The sequence below is a fragment of the Hypomesus transpacificus genome, chromosome 19 (genome assembly GCF_021917145.1).
Source record: "Hypomesus transpacificus isolate Combined female chromosome 19, fHypTra1, whole genome shotgun sequence".
Classification (NCBI taxonomy): Eukaryota; Metazoa; Chordata; class Actinopteri; order Osmeriformes; family Osmeridae; genus Hypomesus; species Hypomesus transpacificus.
In genome coordinates, this window is record NC_061078.1 from 5,569,650 (window position 1) to 5,585,846 (window position 16,197).

Below are 16,197 nucleotides of genomic sequence, written 5' to 3' on the forward strand. Positions count from 1 at the left end.
ATATGACTGGACTAGCTGTTGCTAGTGCTGCTGTATTTTCTATCTATACATGTTGTACGCTAGTTTAGTGGCACTACTTTTTCCACTGTCCGGGACAGTGTTGTCAAGCTTTAGGCAGCTGCTTTAACCACTATGACCTAAGCCTGCTTCCAACGTTGACAATGACATACTGTAAGCGTAGATCTACTGAGAAGTCTACTCCTTTACAATGTTTGGGGAATCTTTCAAAACACTAATTTCCTTGTTCCCCTTGTCCTCCATTACCTTGAAATACCAGTCTTGCAGTTTCATCATAGCTGCTATTTTCTTATGAACACACATCTTGACAGTCAAACAGGTTCTGTAGTTTTTTATTAGATTGTACTGTCACAACTGTCACAGGCATTATTCAAACTCAACAAAGAGCTTGTAATGCCATTAAGTCTCTAGCTGACCTTATGATGGTTCACCAAGCACATTAGATCAAACCAAAAACACTATGTTTCTCCAAGATCCAACCTAACAACCGCACATCCTCTGCAGGATGGAAATGGGCTACTCACCATATGGCAAAAAACTATCAACTACTGAAAACACAAGTCCTTCTAATGCATTTACAAAGAGTAGTTTCTATAGTTATGTAATGTAGTGGAATGACACTGCTCATCTTGTTTTTGGAAACGTCATTTGAGAGAGCCAAAAATGTGTTGGCAAAGTTTCCAAATGCAAGGACCAATAGTACACTGAAATGGGGGGCATGTTAGATCAGAACATTTTCGTAAGAGATGACTGATGAAACATACTTAAGATATCATATTTCATGTGTCTTACAGGAGAACTGAATTGTTTGATTGATAACATTGTCTGAGATACAAAGGTTATCTTATAATTCCAGGAGTCTCTGTCTGTGTGTGTGTGTGTGTGTGTGTGTGTGTGTAGCATAATTATCTCGAGAACGGGGGTGTTTTTATCACCAGCTGCATTACAGACACATACAGGGGAACTGCACTATTTTGTCAAATTGTATTTTAATATGTTGTTACTATAACAAAGTGCATTTCATCAATGAGGACATCTACCGTTTTCATCATAGTTGTCACCTACTGTTAATATTACATAGAAAAAGAGACTGACAGCAGCTAGGATTGTAAAACCCATAAATACCATAATGGGTAAAAAAAAGTACTTCAAATGTAAACAAAAACTTATTATACACTATAAACAGGGGGTTTCATCATTATCAAGAGCTTTGTAAATGAGGTACTTCAATCTAGAATAGTTCTCATAACAGTAACATCAACCATAAGCTATGACTGAAGATAGAGTTTGATATAATGTAAACAATCAAAATATACAGGTTTCTTATGGTACATCTTCATGACCTTTGATCTTAAGATACAAAAAAATTATATATACAAATCTCTGGTAGGGCACTTTTGTTCACTACGTTATCAAGTTCAGTCATGCACATAGTCACGTCATTGCTGGTCTCTCATGATCAGGGTTCAGAAAAACATATGTTGAAGTGGAGTGGAGCTGAGAGTCTACACAGTTACTGGGGGCACGATCCTCCATCCACTCCTCCTCATCGCTGGAGGGCTCATACTCCGGAGCAAGCTGATCGTCTTCGTCAGAGACGCAGTTCGTCCCGTCACTGTCACCCCTCGGTCGCAGGTGTTCCCCGACCCCCTGGTCCTGGAGACTGAGGGTACACCGCTTGCAGATTCTGACGGGCTTGGAGGAGATGTGTGGGAGCACGGCCCGGGCCTTGGAGCAGGGGCTGCACACGACGAAGCCACAGGAACGGCAGTGGTGCCGCCTGTGAGTGATATTAAACTTGCCAAAGCAGCGCATGCATATGGCGGACGCCCGGTCGGGAATCCAAGTGACGGCGAAGGCGTTGCTGGGTTTGCGGCCAGCCTTCTGCAGCCACTTGGTCCGGCAGTCCTCGATGTGCTCCATCCAGGCTTGCTTCTCCTCAGAGGAGGTGGCCGACACGAAGAAGGACTTGCGGGGGGTCTTGATCAGCCACTGGTTTTTCATGTATAGCCCGTCCTCCAGATCCTCCAGTTCAATGTCCTCTGAAGAGGGAGGAAGATGAAGGAGGGAGTCACAGGAGGGTGATGACAAACAGGAGCAGGGAAAGCAGGCAAAAGTGAAGAAGTCACAATTAGTAACAAAATGATGTATTGGAAAAATGGACCTTATAATCACTGGTGTCATGCATTCCAGGAAATTAAGGAAATCACCAAACTAAAAGTCTGAGAGTGGGAACCAACCCTAACCCATCTCCACTCCTGCCCATGGCTGCCTCTGGGCTGTTCCCTGTCCTATCTTTCTGAGAGGCTCACCTAGGGGGATGATCTGCTGCCTCTTGTTCCAGCGGCCGTTTAGTATGATGCTGCCGTACACTAGCACATCGTTGAACAGGAAGAAGACTCTGGGCATTGGCCGGTGGCGACACAGCTTCATCAACCTGCCCTCTCCAACCAGGACTCGACCCGGGTTTGCCAGGGGCTTCCCAGGCGGGCGAAAGGAGTTCTCTACAGCCCGAATCCTTTCAAAGTTCTCCTGGTCCATCGTGGTAGATCTGCAAAAATATATAACCTATACTGATGCAAATTCTTCAAAGGTTCGCTATGTCTTCTATTAATAAATAAAAGAGTTAACAAATTACGAAAATGTAAATATACGAAATATTTGCTATAGGAATCCACTGGGAGCAAAAACCTCAATTTAAAGCACAAAATCTGAATGATCATTTAAAGTACAGAAAAGCTAACACCATTATTACCAAGACTATTTGACAACTAACAGTAGATACTGCTAACAATTACCCATGCGTTGCAGCGAGGGACAAAATACTGTTAGTTTTACCTTGATTTCCTTTTGAGTTGCGTATCTTCTTTTAGTGTTGCCGTGTCTGCCTGTCAGACTCCTACAGTGTGGACAGTGAAAGTATCAACATGTAAGAAATATTTGTTCCTCTAACCATGAGGTAGTTCTCTTTATAGGCTGCAGGATTGCATAAAGGGAGTTTCACTGACACTAGTCCAGGAAGGGGTGGAGCTGATGCGAGAAATCGTGAACTTGTCTGACTAGTTTGAAGTATAGTGCAACTGTTGAGCCAAAACTGCTTCAACCATATTAAGAGTTGTGTTGTTTAGGGCTCAAATATATCCTATGTGAATGATTCCCAGCACAGATACTTTACATATTTTCCCTCAACAATACTGTACATTGAAGTCCAAGTAATTTTGTGCAGTACACTACTTTCATTATATTTAGTAATGAAACTACAGTAACACTGGGATACATTACTCATAGCACAAAAATAGCAACATTGTAATTTAGTTCACTATGTGGTACTGACATATACTTGCAGGACATCCAAGCAGAAAATAAGTATATGGTCAGTAGTACATTCAGGGGACCCTAACATGAAAGAAGGGCTAAGCTACCAAAAGGTCCAGACAACGACATTGATGAAATGCACTGTGCTCTAATAGGAGGTCCACATCCTCAGTTCCTGATTCACCACAGAGCAAACAACCCCTCAGTACACTGTCTGCTTCTGCTACTTTACAAAGAAGAAAACTGTCATAAAAACTATTTTTTTCATAACATGGCGTCATTTCCGAATACACCATGCCTGACTCCATCAAAACAAGAAGTAACACCTGAGTTGTTCTATGTTCCATATCAATCATGTCAAACGGTATGTTGCTGTTTTGTAGGGTTCACAGGAGAGACTGCAATGTGATTGCAAGGTGAATTTGGGTAATCTGGGATATTGGGTAATGTTGGACACCTTAACTCCTTAGAGTTTTCTTCCCTGCTATGACAATGTCTAGTCCACAGAACTATGACTCTCGGTTTAGCATGGATGTTATGTGACTGAAATCACAAAACATGATTGGTGTGGTCACAGAAAGGGTCAGGGCACTAGTTCATCAGGAAACTCCGATGAGAAAATACTTGCAAAAAATGTCAAAGATTACCCGAATTCACCCTACGTAACGATACAGTTAACAGCATACACTTACGAGAGGAAATTCCAAAATCATAAATCTATCTTTGGAAACATCACAGCTCCAGAGTAGAAAAGCAGGCTGGACAGGATACACAACTATACCAGTTACCAGAATGATTGTGTATTGTATCTTTACAGGTTGAAAACTAACACCACTCTAAAACTGGCATAGCCAAACAGTATGAAGAATTGGGTTCACTTACATCTGCATTTTCTCACTAAAGTTGGTGGTTTTAAGTGTTATGAAAAGCTATTTAACTGTTTTGTTGAAAGGGTTAGCAAAAATACATATTATTTGTAGATGAAAATAAGGATGTTTTGCCATATTCCCATTGATTTTTCCCAATTCTAGAAATGCATTGGACTGTACTGTACAGTACATCCACATGTACTGTAAGCCTACTGCTATGATTTCAACAGAAACATAAAAAAGTTTACAACAAGAGAAAGTAACTTTTTTAAATCAGGAAACAGATCCAGTCCAGGTGCATACTAACCCAGAATCAGAATGGCTTTTATTTGCCATGTAAGTTCAAACAGACAAGGAATTTACTGTGGCAGGAAGGTGCTTTCATTGAACATACAAATCTTAAATAAGTAGTGTACAGGTCTAACTAAAGGAACTAGGGCTAAAATATGTAAAAACTTTTGAATAAAATATTAAATAGCTATACAAATACAAATGGGGCAACATAGTGCAATATGGCAAGGTGTCTTGTGCAGATAAAGTGATGTATTAAAGTCAGTGGGAGTCCTTTGCCTTGTTGAAGAGGCCTGCAGCGGATGAGAAGGAAATGTTTTTGTGGAGTGAGGTTTCGGTCCTGATAGACCACAGCCTTCTGCCGGAGGGAGTGGCTGATGGATTTACCAAAACAACAAGCCAACTCAATTACGAAATTCCCACAAACTAATGTCACACCATGGTTCCCGCAGTCTATGAACAAGGCAGTGTTCAAGAAGTAATTGAGTATTTTATGCTTTATTGTTGAATTCACATACAGCATAAGACAAGGACATCTGTGTGATTTGTGTGATATTAAAGTGTCTGCATCAACCTCTTGTGGACAAAATATTACATTTCAACAAAAAGGCTCCACACTGTGACAATGAAGAAAATCTTTGAGTGGGGAGGGCAAGTTTGGACCTGGTATATTGGTTTAAATAATAACAACATTAAAAACATCTATATTGGAACTGCTATGTAAGTGACAGGCCAGAAAGTCTTACTAGCTGTCCCTGATATGATGCAGGGTCAACACCCTGAGATCAAGTACAACAGCCCTGAGAAGAAAGCATGTCTCGTCTTCTTCCTTCTATAAATAGCAGAACTTGTGTCAAGCTGTCGTTGGAAGTATTTTATTTTCTCCATCACAAGTCTATAGTTCCCTTAACTTTGAACTTCTTAGCAGAGCGTTGACTGGAGCGAAGTTCAAACTTGCTGCCATAGATGTGGGAGACAAAGCCATTGATCTCCACTGCAAACACACTGTTCCTCTTGGGTATAACTGAAGGGAGAGAGAAAAATGGATCAGGAAGAAGCAGCACCTGGAAAACAAGCTATGAACTGGAATCCATGAGTTCACCAACCTTTCAGTCGGTCTTCTTTAGTGATAATTTTGAAAATGTGCTTGAGCTCCTGAACCAGGATCCCAGAGGTGCCAACGTAGGACGGACACTTGGACCGAACCACTGTGTGTCAGTACAGCACAAGACCAGTGAAAATCAAAGAAAAACACATTTCTCTGACTCGGTTAATCGTAGGTTGGAGAGTGCTCACAAACGATGTTTCCATCTATCTTGCACACGTGTTACCTGTCATGATGGCCCCGTGAAAGTCAGCCTTCAAAAGCCTTTGCTGAATTAACTGTGGGTTGCTGCAACATAGATGAAAACAGGTTCTTGACAAGACACAAATCAATATGAGACAGCAATACGAAGACATTTTACTTCAAGCACACACAAACACCTTTGAAAGACTGAAAGTGAGACAGCAAGGCAATCTTGAAAGTAGGAGGAATATTCAAGTTATCAAAGATTCTTACCTATTTGGTTTTAATCCATTGCACAGGTCTACAATGTACTGTTTCCATAGCCCATGGAGAGGCAAGAAAAGTAGATATCTATAAATTAGAAATAGACAACAATCTTGAGTACAGTTAGACCTAATAGGAATTTTTTTTTTGTACCTTTGGTGGTATTAAAATTAGAAACTGCAGAAAATTTACTTTCACAAAAAACCCCATTGAGTTTCAACATTGAGAAAATGTGTCAATATACCAATTTTAAGTGTTTAGTTAAAAGGTCAGTGCACTAACTTCTGATGTTCTGGCTTTAGCTGAAAAACTTTCATCTCTCTCCTTTGTCTGGCATTGAGCCCCTTAGCTTTCTTCGTTTTGATCCTCGGAGTCTTTTGTTTTCGGTGCTCTAAAACCACTGCTTTGTGACTCATGTATTCTTCAATCTGCTCCTGATTCTTCCCTGGAAGACTGTTCTTCAGAAAGGCATTGGTGAACTTGTCTGCCTGACTTTGAGTGACAGACTGGAACAAAAACACACCGACTAATTCCATCAGAACTTGAGTAAATGGGGGTTCAGTCGTTCTGCTTGCGGTTGGCAAATACAGAGTTAACTTACATGAAAGAAAGCTGGCTAGCTAGATACTCACCTGGATGCAAAGAACTTCCCCTTGGCCAGGAGGTAGACTGTCCTGCACGATACCTTTAAGTTCAGGAAACTCTTAACAAATTGAAGGCATTTGGCAGGGGACATTTGCTTGCTAGCTAGCTAAGACAGGCTAACTTGGCACTATCTTCCCACCCTTGTTAGCACTACATAAAATAAAAAGCATCCATTAACATAAGTTGCTTTGTAGCTAGTCAAGCTAGTATTCTCTTACACTAGTCATACCTCGGATTGGGGTACTGTTAGCTACTGTTGTGTTGTTCATGTCTACAGCAATACAGTGACTACAGTTACGCAGGCTAACTACCGATATGTTTGATTATTTAGCTAAGATAGAGCTTCCCAAATACACTTATTCCACTGTTTTTGTGTAAATGTGATTCTGAGTATACTTACGCTCCTCCATTTTGATTGAACTGTTTGTATTGCTCCCAGACAACGTTCTCACTCGCTCTTACGACTATTAGAAAGTCTAGCATGGACGAGGCATTTCTTACACTAGCTAGCACTAGCAAAGTTAGCACTAGCCTACACACAACACATGGATCTCTAACTATAACGTGGCTTGTCAGAAAATCAAATCAAGATTTCTAGATGTATCCAAACAACCTATAAATGTGGCATACATATACATCAATTTAGCAAATGGAATACACAAAATCAGTAGTTAATTGTTAGGTTAAAAATTACAGGGTGACCGATTTATTTAACGGCGAAACATTACCCTAGTACCAGTCCGCTAGGTGGTAGTGTGACTCTATTGTATTGTGCATACTTTCTGACAGCGAATGAACGAACATGACGAATTCAGATTGATTCAGTCATAGTTGATGTCTGATATGTCGTAATTCATCATAGTACTAGTAGCCTACATTTTTCCAACTGTAAGGCAGGAGAAAACACTCAGGTTTTACAATCATTAAGAAAAAAAAAAAGTGTATCAGCGTCCATCGGAACTTCCTGGTCACACGCACACACAGATAGCCCCTAAAGGTGGCAACTACAAAGTTCTGGTGAGCTGTGACCAAACAAGTGAACAGAACATAACGACATTCAATCCAGAAATATAAAGAATAATACTTTTTTTTAACAGGGATGTTTTTAGATTAAAACCATAACAATAATTTAAAATATGTCCATTAATCTCCAGAAGCCCCAACCCACACCAAATACCATATTTTGGCACTGGAACAGATTTAACGTTTTAAAATCATATTCCTTCATTAGCTACTTTAAAGAATGGCAGACATATGGTCCCTTTGACAAAAGGAAACCACACCCTGCTTCTCTTCAGGCTCATGTCCATACAAACAGATTGATCTTCAATTCCCTTTGTTTTCATCTATCCTCCACCACACAAGCAGACACATTCAAAGACAACGTAAACACATGAGCCCATTCACACTGAGAGGGAGTAATACAGAGATGTGTGGTATCATGTCTGTATCCTTGTAATTGTGGGAAGAACTTTACTGATATGGGAATCATGGTATACATAGCACAAAGACATCTAATTAAAGAAAAATTATGTATCAGTTTTGATTATCCACATAATGTCAAGCACTCTGTGACTTGTAATGCTCAGTCTGGATTTTTTCTTTTTAGAATGCAGTTTTGAGAACAAGGTTATAACAAATTAAATAAAAAAAAACAATTGGATTTGTGTTGGGGCTGTCATTGATTTGGTCTCTGTGGCTCCATGGGAATGTGAGGTGACGATAGGTGACCTGAGGGTGAGGGCGGGTATTAATATCACTGTCACCCAAGGCATGGCCCAGCAGCTACTCGATACCATAATAATGTGTCAGCTTTGGGGAATTGTGCAGATGTGAAGATCAGATCAATTACTCTGGCATGGTCTATTTGCTAAGAACACAGAGCAATGGTTCTGACAATAGAATATCCCAACACCTGAGAACAAATTACTTTGAAATAAATGTGATTATAAGTGATCCATCATTAACCGATATGCTTCATGCTGATGAATATTTCCATGTGAGAATGACGTGATGATGCGTAAATCCATAGTTTTTATGTTTAATTATATCTTGAAGACAGGGGTGCAGAGAACCTTGCATATTCTTTGGATTCATTCAGCATTAAAATGATTATCTCTGACGAGGGCATTAAGACCTTGGCTGACTTTAGGCAGTGCCCTAGGATCCTTGTGAACACAGTAATACTTTGGGAAGATCTTGGGGATTGCACGCACACCCAGCTTAAAGTGTTCTGTGGTACAAAGACAATCCTACTCAAGAGGATGTTTGAAAAACAAAAATACTTACATACTACTTGCAATAGAAGAAAAAGCGTGACCTATGTATGTTTTATCATGCTTTGTCCTTGCTTCACCCAATGTCTGGTCAGGTAGTCTATCAAAATAGTTGTATAACTCTTTGATGGTATGTACATATTGAAGACTTGGCATGTCATTTACTGAAATGGTTAGCTTTGCTCAGCTAAAAAGTGCTAGTGTATAGTGTTCTATGATTCAACAAATATTGGCTACGTGTTCTTTTTCTGGTAAATAAACTGAACACAAGTCTAGTAGTCTTCACACAACCATACCTTCCCACAGTTGCCTAGACTATCTAACTAAGTTTTGTTATGTTGGTTCTCCCTCCAGACGGTGTGTATCTGGCCTGCTATGATGCTGATTAAATTACACAGCGCAGTGGGCTCCCGTCGCACTCTCTTAACTCAACGCCGGCTTGTGAGCGGCCCAGCTGGGCCTGTGAGCGCCTGATGTAGTCACGGATAAGTCTGCGGATTACCATATTTCAGACAAACGAATGGCTTTGTAGAGTGGGTTTAACGCTAAACCCCCATCACAGAGCCCTGCAAAGCCACTGAAAAGAGGGTCTTGCTGTGGTGCATGGACTACAAACCATCCAAAAGGTAGCTTTGTAATTGTAAAGGCCTCTCGTTGGGATTTTTGCACCACAGGCTTTCATTTATAGGATACTGGTTCATCCAGCCTTATTTGGAGATACATCATCTAAATCACGTTTCTTAGATGGTTTATGGAAGTCTAGGGAAGTCAAACTAGGAGATGTAAGAGAGATATGAGCACCTTCTGAAGAGAGGTGTGGTGGGATTAGCCACATGGCTCACCTGGCCCCTCCTACCCTCACATACTGACAGACACACATAGCTCTCAGCACATCAGCTGCCATCCTTACATAGGAACTGTCTTTTGCCCGTGGGCAGGATCCCACTGCTACTTTGGACATGTAACCTAGCTATCTGGAATAATTGGGACTTATTGAATCAACCCATTGCTAGTGGCCAATTCACTTTAACCAAATCCACTTTAGACAGGAAACTGGTAGAGATGGAGGTCAGGGGGAAACACAATTGAAAGACAGTTGACGGTTGCTCTTTTTTCACTTTAAAAGCCTGTGTGTCAAAATGAAATTACCTATTTTTTCACTACTCTTCTCTCTGTGCCTCCCCAATCTTCCTTTATTTGTGGTCCCTGTAATTCTGTGTGTCCATGATAGTCGACGTGGAAGGTGTGTCTTCAGACATAATGGTTTTCTGGTGTACCTCGTCTCTCAACCTAATTATCCAAATAGGATTATGCACATGCAAAATTGATATTGTTGAAGGCATGAATTCTAAAAGCTATTTTGGTCATTTTGAGTTGTGCTCTTTAGAAAACACGCACACATACACAGACTAATGTGATGATTCCACTAAGGTATTGCGGGTGGGAGACAGAGGATTGAAGGTATGTTCGTAAACAAAAGACAATAAACGATTAAAGTGCCCCCTTCTTCTGCCTCAGAGAACAACTGGGGCAAAGTTGTGTCCGCGTGCTTTGAGGTTGCATTTTGTGTGTATGTATATATTCCAGGTCGGCATTAATTTGGTCTCCCCTATTGGACCCCCACATTTGTGCCATGCTGTCTTGTTATGCTGTGTCTTGCTGAGCTAACCGGCTCGACCGAGGAGAGGGCCAGATTAAAGGGATTGATAAAAATAGCTAAAGGAATTATATTCTCCTCAGAGGGCAACCCCTGCAGAAAGCCAGGAGACCACACACGCTCACACTCATACACATGTACACACCCAGGCATCACAAACTGTGTTAATGATAAGTAATGGGATAACTATCTGAATATCCACACCCCCACATCCCCATCTCCACCTCTATTATCACCTCTGCTTATCTATCCACTACTTCCATTATGGGGTCTGCAGGTTCTATAGGCTTACAGGTCTTCAGGGTGTGTAGAGCTGCATGTTTTATGAACCCTGAGATACTGCAGTGTATCCCAGTCCCAGGATAGGACTTTCTTTTACCTCAAATTGACCACAGTGCAAAACAACCAGGTTTTCTGAAACATGGCTTGTCTGTGCATACAGAGCATGCTGGTATTTGCAGACTATGGCAACCTCATGCACGAGTAGAGAGTTTTAGCCGGGTGTTATTACACTTAATGGATCTAATGGCAGCGAGTTGCAGAGGATTTTAGTCACTCAATTTCTGTGAGGAAGTGAATGCTACTTGCCCAGCAATCAAAATACCAGTGTTACAGTAATACTAGGACCCAGACACCATAACATGGTGGAGTTACTAAAAAACAAAAAAACAAATAAATACAACTAATAATTAATGATTGACACAGGAAGGTGATGAGTAAAAATGGTGTTTTGTCAGTTCAACTACTTTCAGATGACCTTTCACTTCTGAGGCTGGATGTACAGGACTAGTTCACCATGGATATCCACCTGTCATGCTTTATATTCCTCTGGAACCCCCCCCCCCCTCCTTTCTTTCCATCCCCCTCTCTCCTGCCAGCTTGTCAGTTGTCCTCAGGCTGTGTCTGTTATCTGAGCTAAAGTGGACGTCAGCAGCTCAACTGGAAATGAGTGAAGCAGGACCTCAGAGAGACCGCCCAGGAAAAGTAGCTGCAGGGGAAAAATTGTTTTCCTGTTCAAGACTGTATGTTCTTGTACTGTTACCTCTCTCTTGGGTGTGGGATTAGGGTTAGAGTACACTTGCCTTGGCACCAGCCACACACACACAAACACACGATAACACACACACACACATACACACACACACACCAGCTGTGTCACACACAAAAAAGGGATGTGTGCTGATCAAGTGGCTGGCCTTGTGGATGCTTGTCTGTGTGCTCTGAAAGCCTTAGTTGTTGGTCTGACAAGGCAACATAACAGTTATCACTCAGCAGAGCTCAGAGACAGTGTTCCCTGTGGATCGAGACTTGCTTGACCTTGTGACACAGACAGCTCCACTCTGGTCTTTGAATTCAGCTAAAACACCCCCATCATTGGAGCTTTGGAGTAGATTGACAGAACCTCTCTGGCTGTCTGCCCACACGAGAAATGGGGAAAAAGTGGTCTGTACTTCTCCGTCTGTCTTCCTAGACCCCCAGTGGGAGGGCAGGATGCTGGGCCATACGGCAGCCAGCACGGCCATTAAGACTGGGCTGAAGTGATCAGCTGACGCCAGGCTTTTAGGGGCGGAGGACACAGGCAGGCAATGGCATCAAACATGACTTGAAGTATGTGTCAGAGAAATGAAGATTCAGATTAGAGAATGGGGGTTGCCTGGCTACAGTGACCGTCATCATCGTCAGACTGTGAGTGGCCCATCAGTGAAACCTTGAACTCTGGCTTCTAGCAGAGCATTAAAGCATAGACTGCGGAGCAAACTCAGCTCACAGGATTCTAATGAAATTAAAACGGGATTTGTTCAAAGGCCCCCAGCCAGATTTGGATTTTAATAAGCATGTAAAAACTGAAACAAATTAATACCCTGTTATAGTACATCTCATTAAATGCTTAGGTGGGTTTGCAACCTGCTCCCTAGATAAGCATGCAGCAAAGGCTGAGGCTCGGAGAGTCAGGGTGATAGACAGGGAGATGGGGGGATGACTGGTCGGGAGAGTGGTTTTGAGGAGAGAGGGAGAGGGGGAGAGGAGGAGAGGAGTAGAGAAGGAGAGGAGGAGAGGAGGAGAGGAGGAGACGAGGAGAGGGAACCACAAAAGAGGAGAGGACAAAGGAGGTGGAAGGAAAGAATGGGATGTGTGCTCGTAAGCTCTAATGAACCCCTAACAGGTCTGGGATTGAGGTTGCGTTTGTCAGTCCACTTGCATCCAGTCAGTTTTAATCATGATGTAATATGTGTATGCATGTCTGTGTGTGTGTGTGTGTGTGTGTGTGTGTGTGTGTGTGTGTGTGTGAGAGAGAGAGAGGCCTGTTAGTATGCAGATCATAAGAACACGACATAAACGTGGGCTGCATGGTTCACAGACCTCCTTAGCACTCTATGGAAATTGACTGGCTCAATTTGTTTCTCTAATATTAATTTCCTTCAGCACGCCTGTGTGACAAGCTAGAGAAGTCCTCAGCAATGTGTTACAGTAAAATGGCTCTTCTTCTTTGTTCTGGAAAATACGCTAACATTGCAAGACAACAGGACTACACAATAGAGAGTCTGGCATGTTTCTGACATCCAGGCAAATGTCATGATTTCATGTGATTTTATGTGATAGGGGAGAGTAGGAGAGAGAGAGAGACTGGGAAAAGGAGAAGAGTGGATAGAGGAAAACATGGCAGGGAATCAAGTCAGACAAATATAAAAGAGCTGACAGTCATGCTCGTCTCAGCAGACAGCAGAACAGGTTGCCCAGAAAAGGGCTGTTGAGGATTCATGAAGGAACACGACCCACTTGTCTGTCTGTAATGACTCTAACGTCCTTTCATGACACCTGTTATTCCCCTCCTCCTCTTTTCTTCCCTCCCTCTCTCTTTTACATCTCTTTTCTCTTTCTCCCCCTTCCTCGCCCTTCTTTTTCCTTGGCCTCACATTCCTACTCCCCTCCTTCTCATCCTCCTTTCTGTCTTCTCTTTCTCTTTTGTCTTGTCCTCCGTACCCTTTCTCTGCCCTGTGTTCACTTCATTACCAACATTCATCCAATAACTTGATGGAGGTTGTCTTTCAAGTATGTCTCTCTCTCTCTCCTTTATTTTCTGGGCATCAACTCCAATATGCAATTCAGATTTTAAAGTTAAACACTTCATCCCCATAAAACCTAAGATTGAAACCTCTTGAAGTCCTCCCTTATTTGATGAAACTGCATATTGATTTGTTGTCTGTTCTTCTTTGAACCTAACTCTGGCAGACAAGCATTGTTATTTGAAATTATAACCAGACAACCTCTGCCTGACACAGCCAATATCCCAGCTCCTGCGGAGACAAAATGTTGCGTAAAGGTAAATGCAGGAGAGGAGAAGATTGGTACGGAGACCATAGATGGAGATTTGTGACCTAACCTTCCTCAGCATGGAGATTTATATATTCTTTGCTCATCTAATGTGGCAGCCATTTTGGAGATGTGTGTGCACTAAGCAGCGAGGGCACATGTTTATGTGTGTGAATAGATGTGTTCTGACACAACCAGGACTGCACAATGGACTCATCTTAAGGAACATTTACATGTTAGGTTCTTCTTGACTTCACACATGAAACAGTGTGAAGTCTGTGTCAACCCAAAACCATGATCCCTAGACAATAATTAAATATATCATTCAAGAAGAGTTAGGATCCCAGTTCCCAGTTTCCAATTCCAAGTCCATTGACAATTACTGTAAGTAAATTGTTTTCATTTAAATTAATTTAATTCTAAACTGTTTACCACCACTGTTAATCCTTTTAGTATTATAGCACTAATTACAGCTTAAAAATCAGAAACATTGCTGGATCGTCATGGTTTAGAACACTGTGAAGGGAACTGTATTTTACTTTGAAAGACCTTGAGCTTTTGGAAGGACAAGACAACTTTTTGAACAAATTCGAGTATAAATATGGAAGAGAACACTTATCTTCTCAGGGCATAGAGTAGAATGAATCTATAGTGAAAATTGTCGAGCGTAGATATATGATTATCACGTTGCCGTAGGACCTATTGATGGGAGACTATTGTCAAATAGAAAGGACTCTGTAACGACATAATTAGATTCTCACAGGTTTTCCTCCACTTTCAAAACTGAATGTGAACATGAATGGAACACACCTTGTTACCAAGCAAAAGGGGAACATTTTCAGTCTCTGCCAAATTAGATCAAAACAAGCCATTATTCAGGACAATTATGTTGTTTTCTTTTTTTTTTGACACAATCACAGCATTTTGGGGGGGAGATACCTTGTTCTAATGTTGGTCAAGCAGTTGAAAGGAAATAGCCAAATAATGGGGAACATTTTTTCCTAGATACAAAAATACAGTGGCTACAGTTGATACCATCCTTACAGTAGACATAGGCCGCTTATCTCACCATGGTAGGAATGGAAAGTAGTTTATTTATCCTGGAGGGGAAATTGCTGCATACAGCATATTGCAGCAGACATAAAAAAAAGTAGAAAAAAAAGGTATACAAAAGGGTTACTTTACAGGGTAATACACAGGGAACGTGCAAACAATTCAACAAATGGGACACACAATACAAAACTAATAACAAGTATTGTATGCAACACTGCTGCCATACATACTAACGTTTAGCATGAACCAGTGAACTGCATCGATGAGTGTCGGTGTGTATATAAATGCAGAAGTTCTAATATAAAGAGGTGAACCAAGAACTGTGAGATGTACCTTGTACTAAACTTAATAATGCCAACAGAGCAGTGCAATGCAGTATAATTAAAGTTAAGGAATGGGAATGTCCCGAATGGTAACCTTGAGGTAGAAGTTGAGGTTAAGGGATTGAGTGGTGCCCCAACAGCACTGCCAGTTGTCTAGCTGACACTATAGAGTAGATAGTAAAACATGCATAATCCCCAACAACCCAGTGACATCTTCCAGGACAAGTGCAAATGGATTTTACATTAAAATCTTACAAGTCTGGAATTCATTATTTACATGCTCAGTGATCTGTTAGAGTTTATAGAGGAGAAAATGAAAACTGATCGAAAATATGAAAGGCGATTTGATATCCAGCTAAACATGATTTCCTGTACAAGACATTAATGAGAGGATTAGCACTACTTGGCAAGCATGAGTCACTGTATTCCAGTTTCTACTACGTTTGTGAATTGTAAGCCTGGAATCTATGTTTGATTGATGAAATGCCGATCTGTGTTACTGTTCAAATGTTTGATAGAATGTTGATGTTCATGTCTGAACATGTTTTTTTCATGCATTCCTCATAATCTACATATCTACTCCACAGTTTCTACCATTTTGTGTAGCCCTCTACACCCTGTGCATCCTTGTATCAGTCTTTGGTTCTGGGGTACATCTAATTATTGGTTGGATCAACAGAGCAGTTCCAGTCCTGCTTTTTACGTTATATGCGGTCCAGCAGTCGTTACCTTTGGAGATTTGAGTTTCCTGTCCCTGTTTGACCTGCAATCCAATCAGCTGTGGGCTTCAGTCATGGATCTGGCCATCAGATGTCACCAGCTCACTGGTGCTCTGACGCCAGATGTTCACTGCTACATCGTCAGACTCTCGGATTATGTCCCTTCA

The 16,197-nt window shown here is 41.4% G+C and overlaps 2 protein-coding genes across 2 annotated transcripts; both read right to left on the reverse strand.

Moving 5' to 3' along the window:
• Nucleotides 1–990: 990 nt before the first annotated feature.
• Nucleotides 991–2,967, reverse strand: plekhf1 (pleckstrin homology domain containing, family F (with FYVE domain) member 1). The gene is made up of 3 exons (XM_047041872.1): nt 2,857–2,967; nt 2,331–2,569; nt 991–2,060 (listed from the first exon to the last, which is right to left on the reverse strand). Exons 2-3 carry the CDS (start codon nt 2,557–2,559, stop codon nt 1,453–1,455), a joined length of 837 nt encoding a protein of 278 aa, XP_046897828.1. The 5' UTR covers nt 2,560–2,569; nt 2,857–2,967; the 3' UTR covers nt 991–1,452.
• A 2,008-nt stretch (nt 2,968–4,975) lies between these two features.
• Nucleotides 4,976–7,464, reverse strand: pop4 (POP4 homolog, ribonuclease P/MRP subunit). The gene is made up of 7 exons (XM_047041929.1): nt 7,091–7,464; nt 6,678–6,730; nt 6,328–6,551; nt 6,055–6,132; nt 5,825–5,886; nt 5,600–5,701; nt 4,976–5,517 (listed from the first exon to the last, which is right to left on the reverse strand). The coding sequence occupies exons 1-7, from the start codon at nt 7,098–7,100 to the stop codon at nt 5,381–5,383; spliced, it is 666 nt and encodes a 221-aa protein (XP_046897885.1). The 5' UTR covers nt 7,101–7,464; the 3' UTR covers nt 4,976–5,380.
• Nucleotides 7,465–16,197: the final 8,733 nt, after the last annotated feature.

Excerpts from the sequence above, each read along its gene's own strand:
- pop4 (XM_047041929.1), bottom strand. Across the intron at positions 6,552-6,677 it reads GGGAAGTTCTTTGCATCCAG|TCTGTCACTCAAAGTCAGGC; the intron begins GTGAGTATCTAG and ends TTTTTGTTCCAG. Across the intron at positions 5,702-5,824 it reads TCACGGGGCCATCATGACAG|TGGTTCGGTCCAAGTGTCCG; the intron begins GTAACACGTGTG and ends ACTGACACACAG.
- plekhf1 (XM_047041872.1), bottom strand. The coding sequence starts at position 2,559 with ATGGACCAGGAGAACTTTGAAAGGATTCGGGCTGTAGAGAACTCCTTT. Across the intron at positions 2,061-2,330 it reads GCAGCAGATCATCCCCCTAG|AGGACATTGAACTGGAGGAT; the intron begins GTGAGCCTCTCA and ends CTCCCTCTTCAG.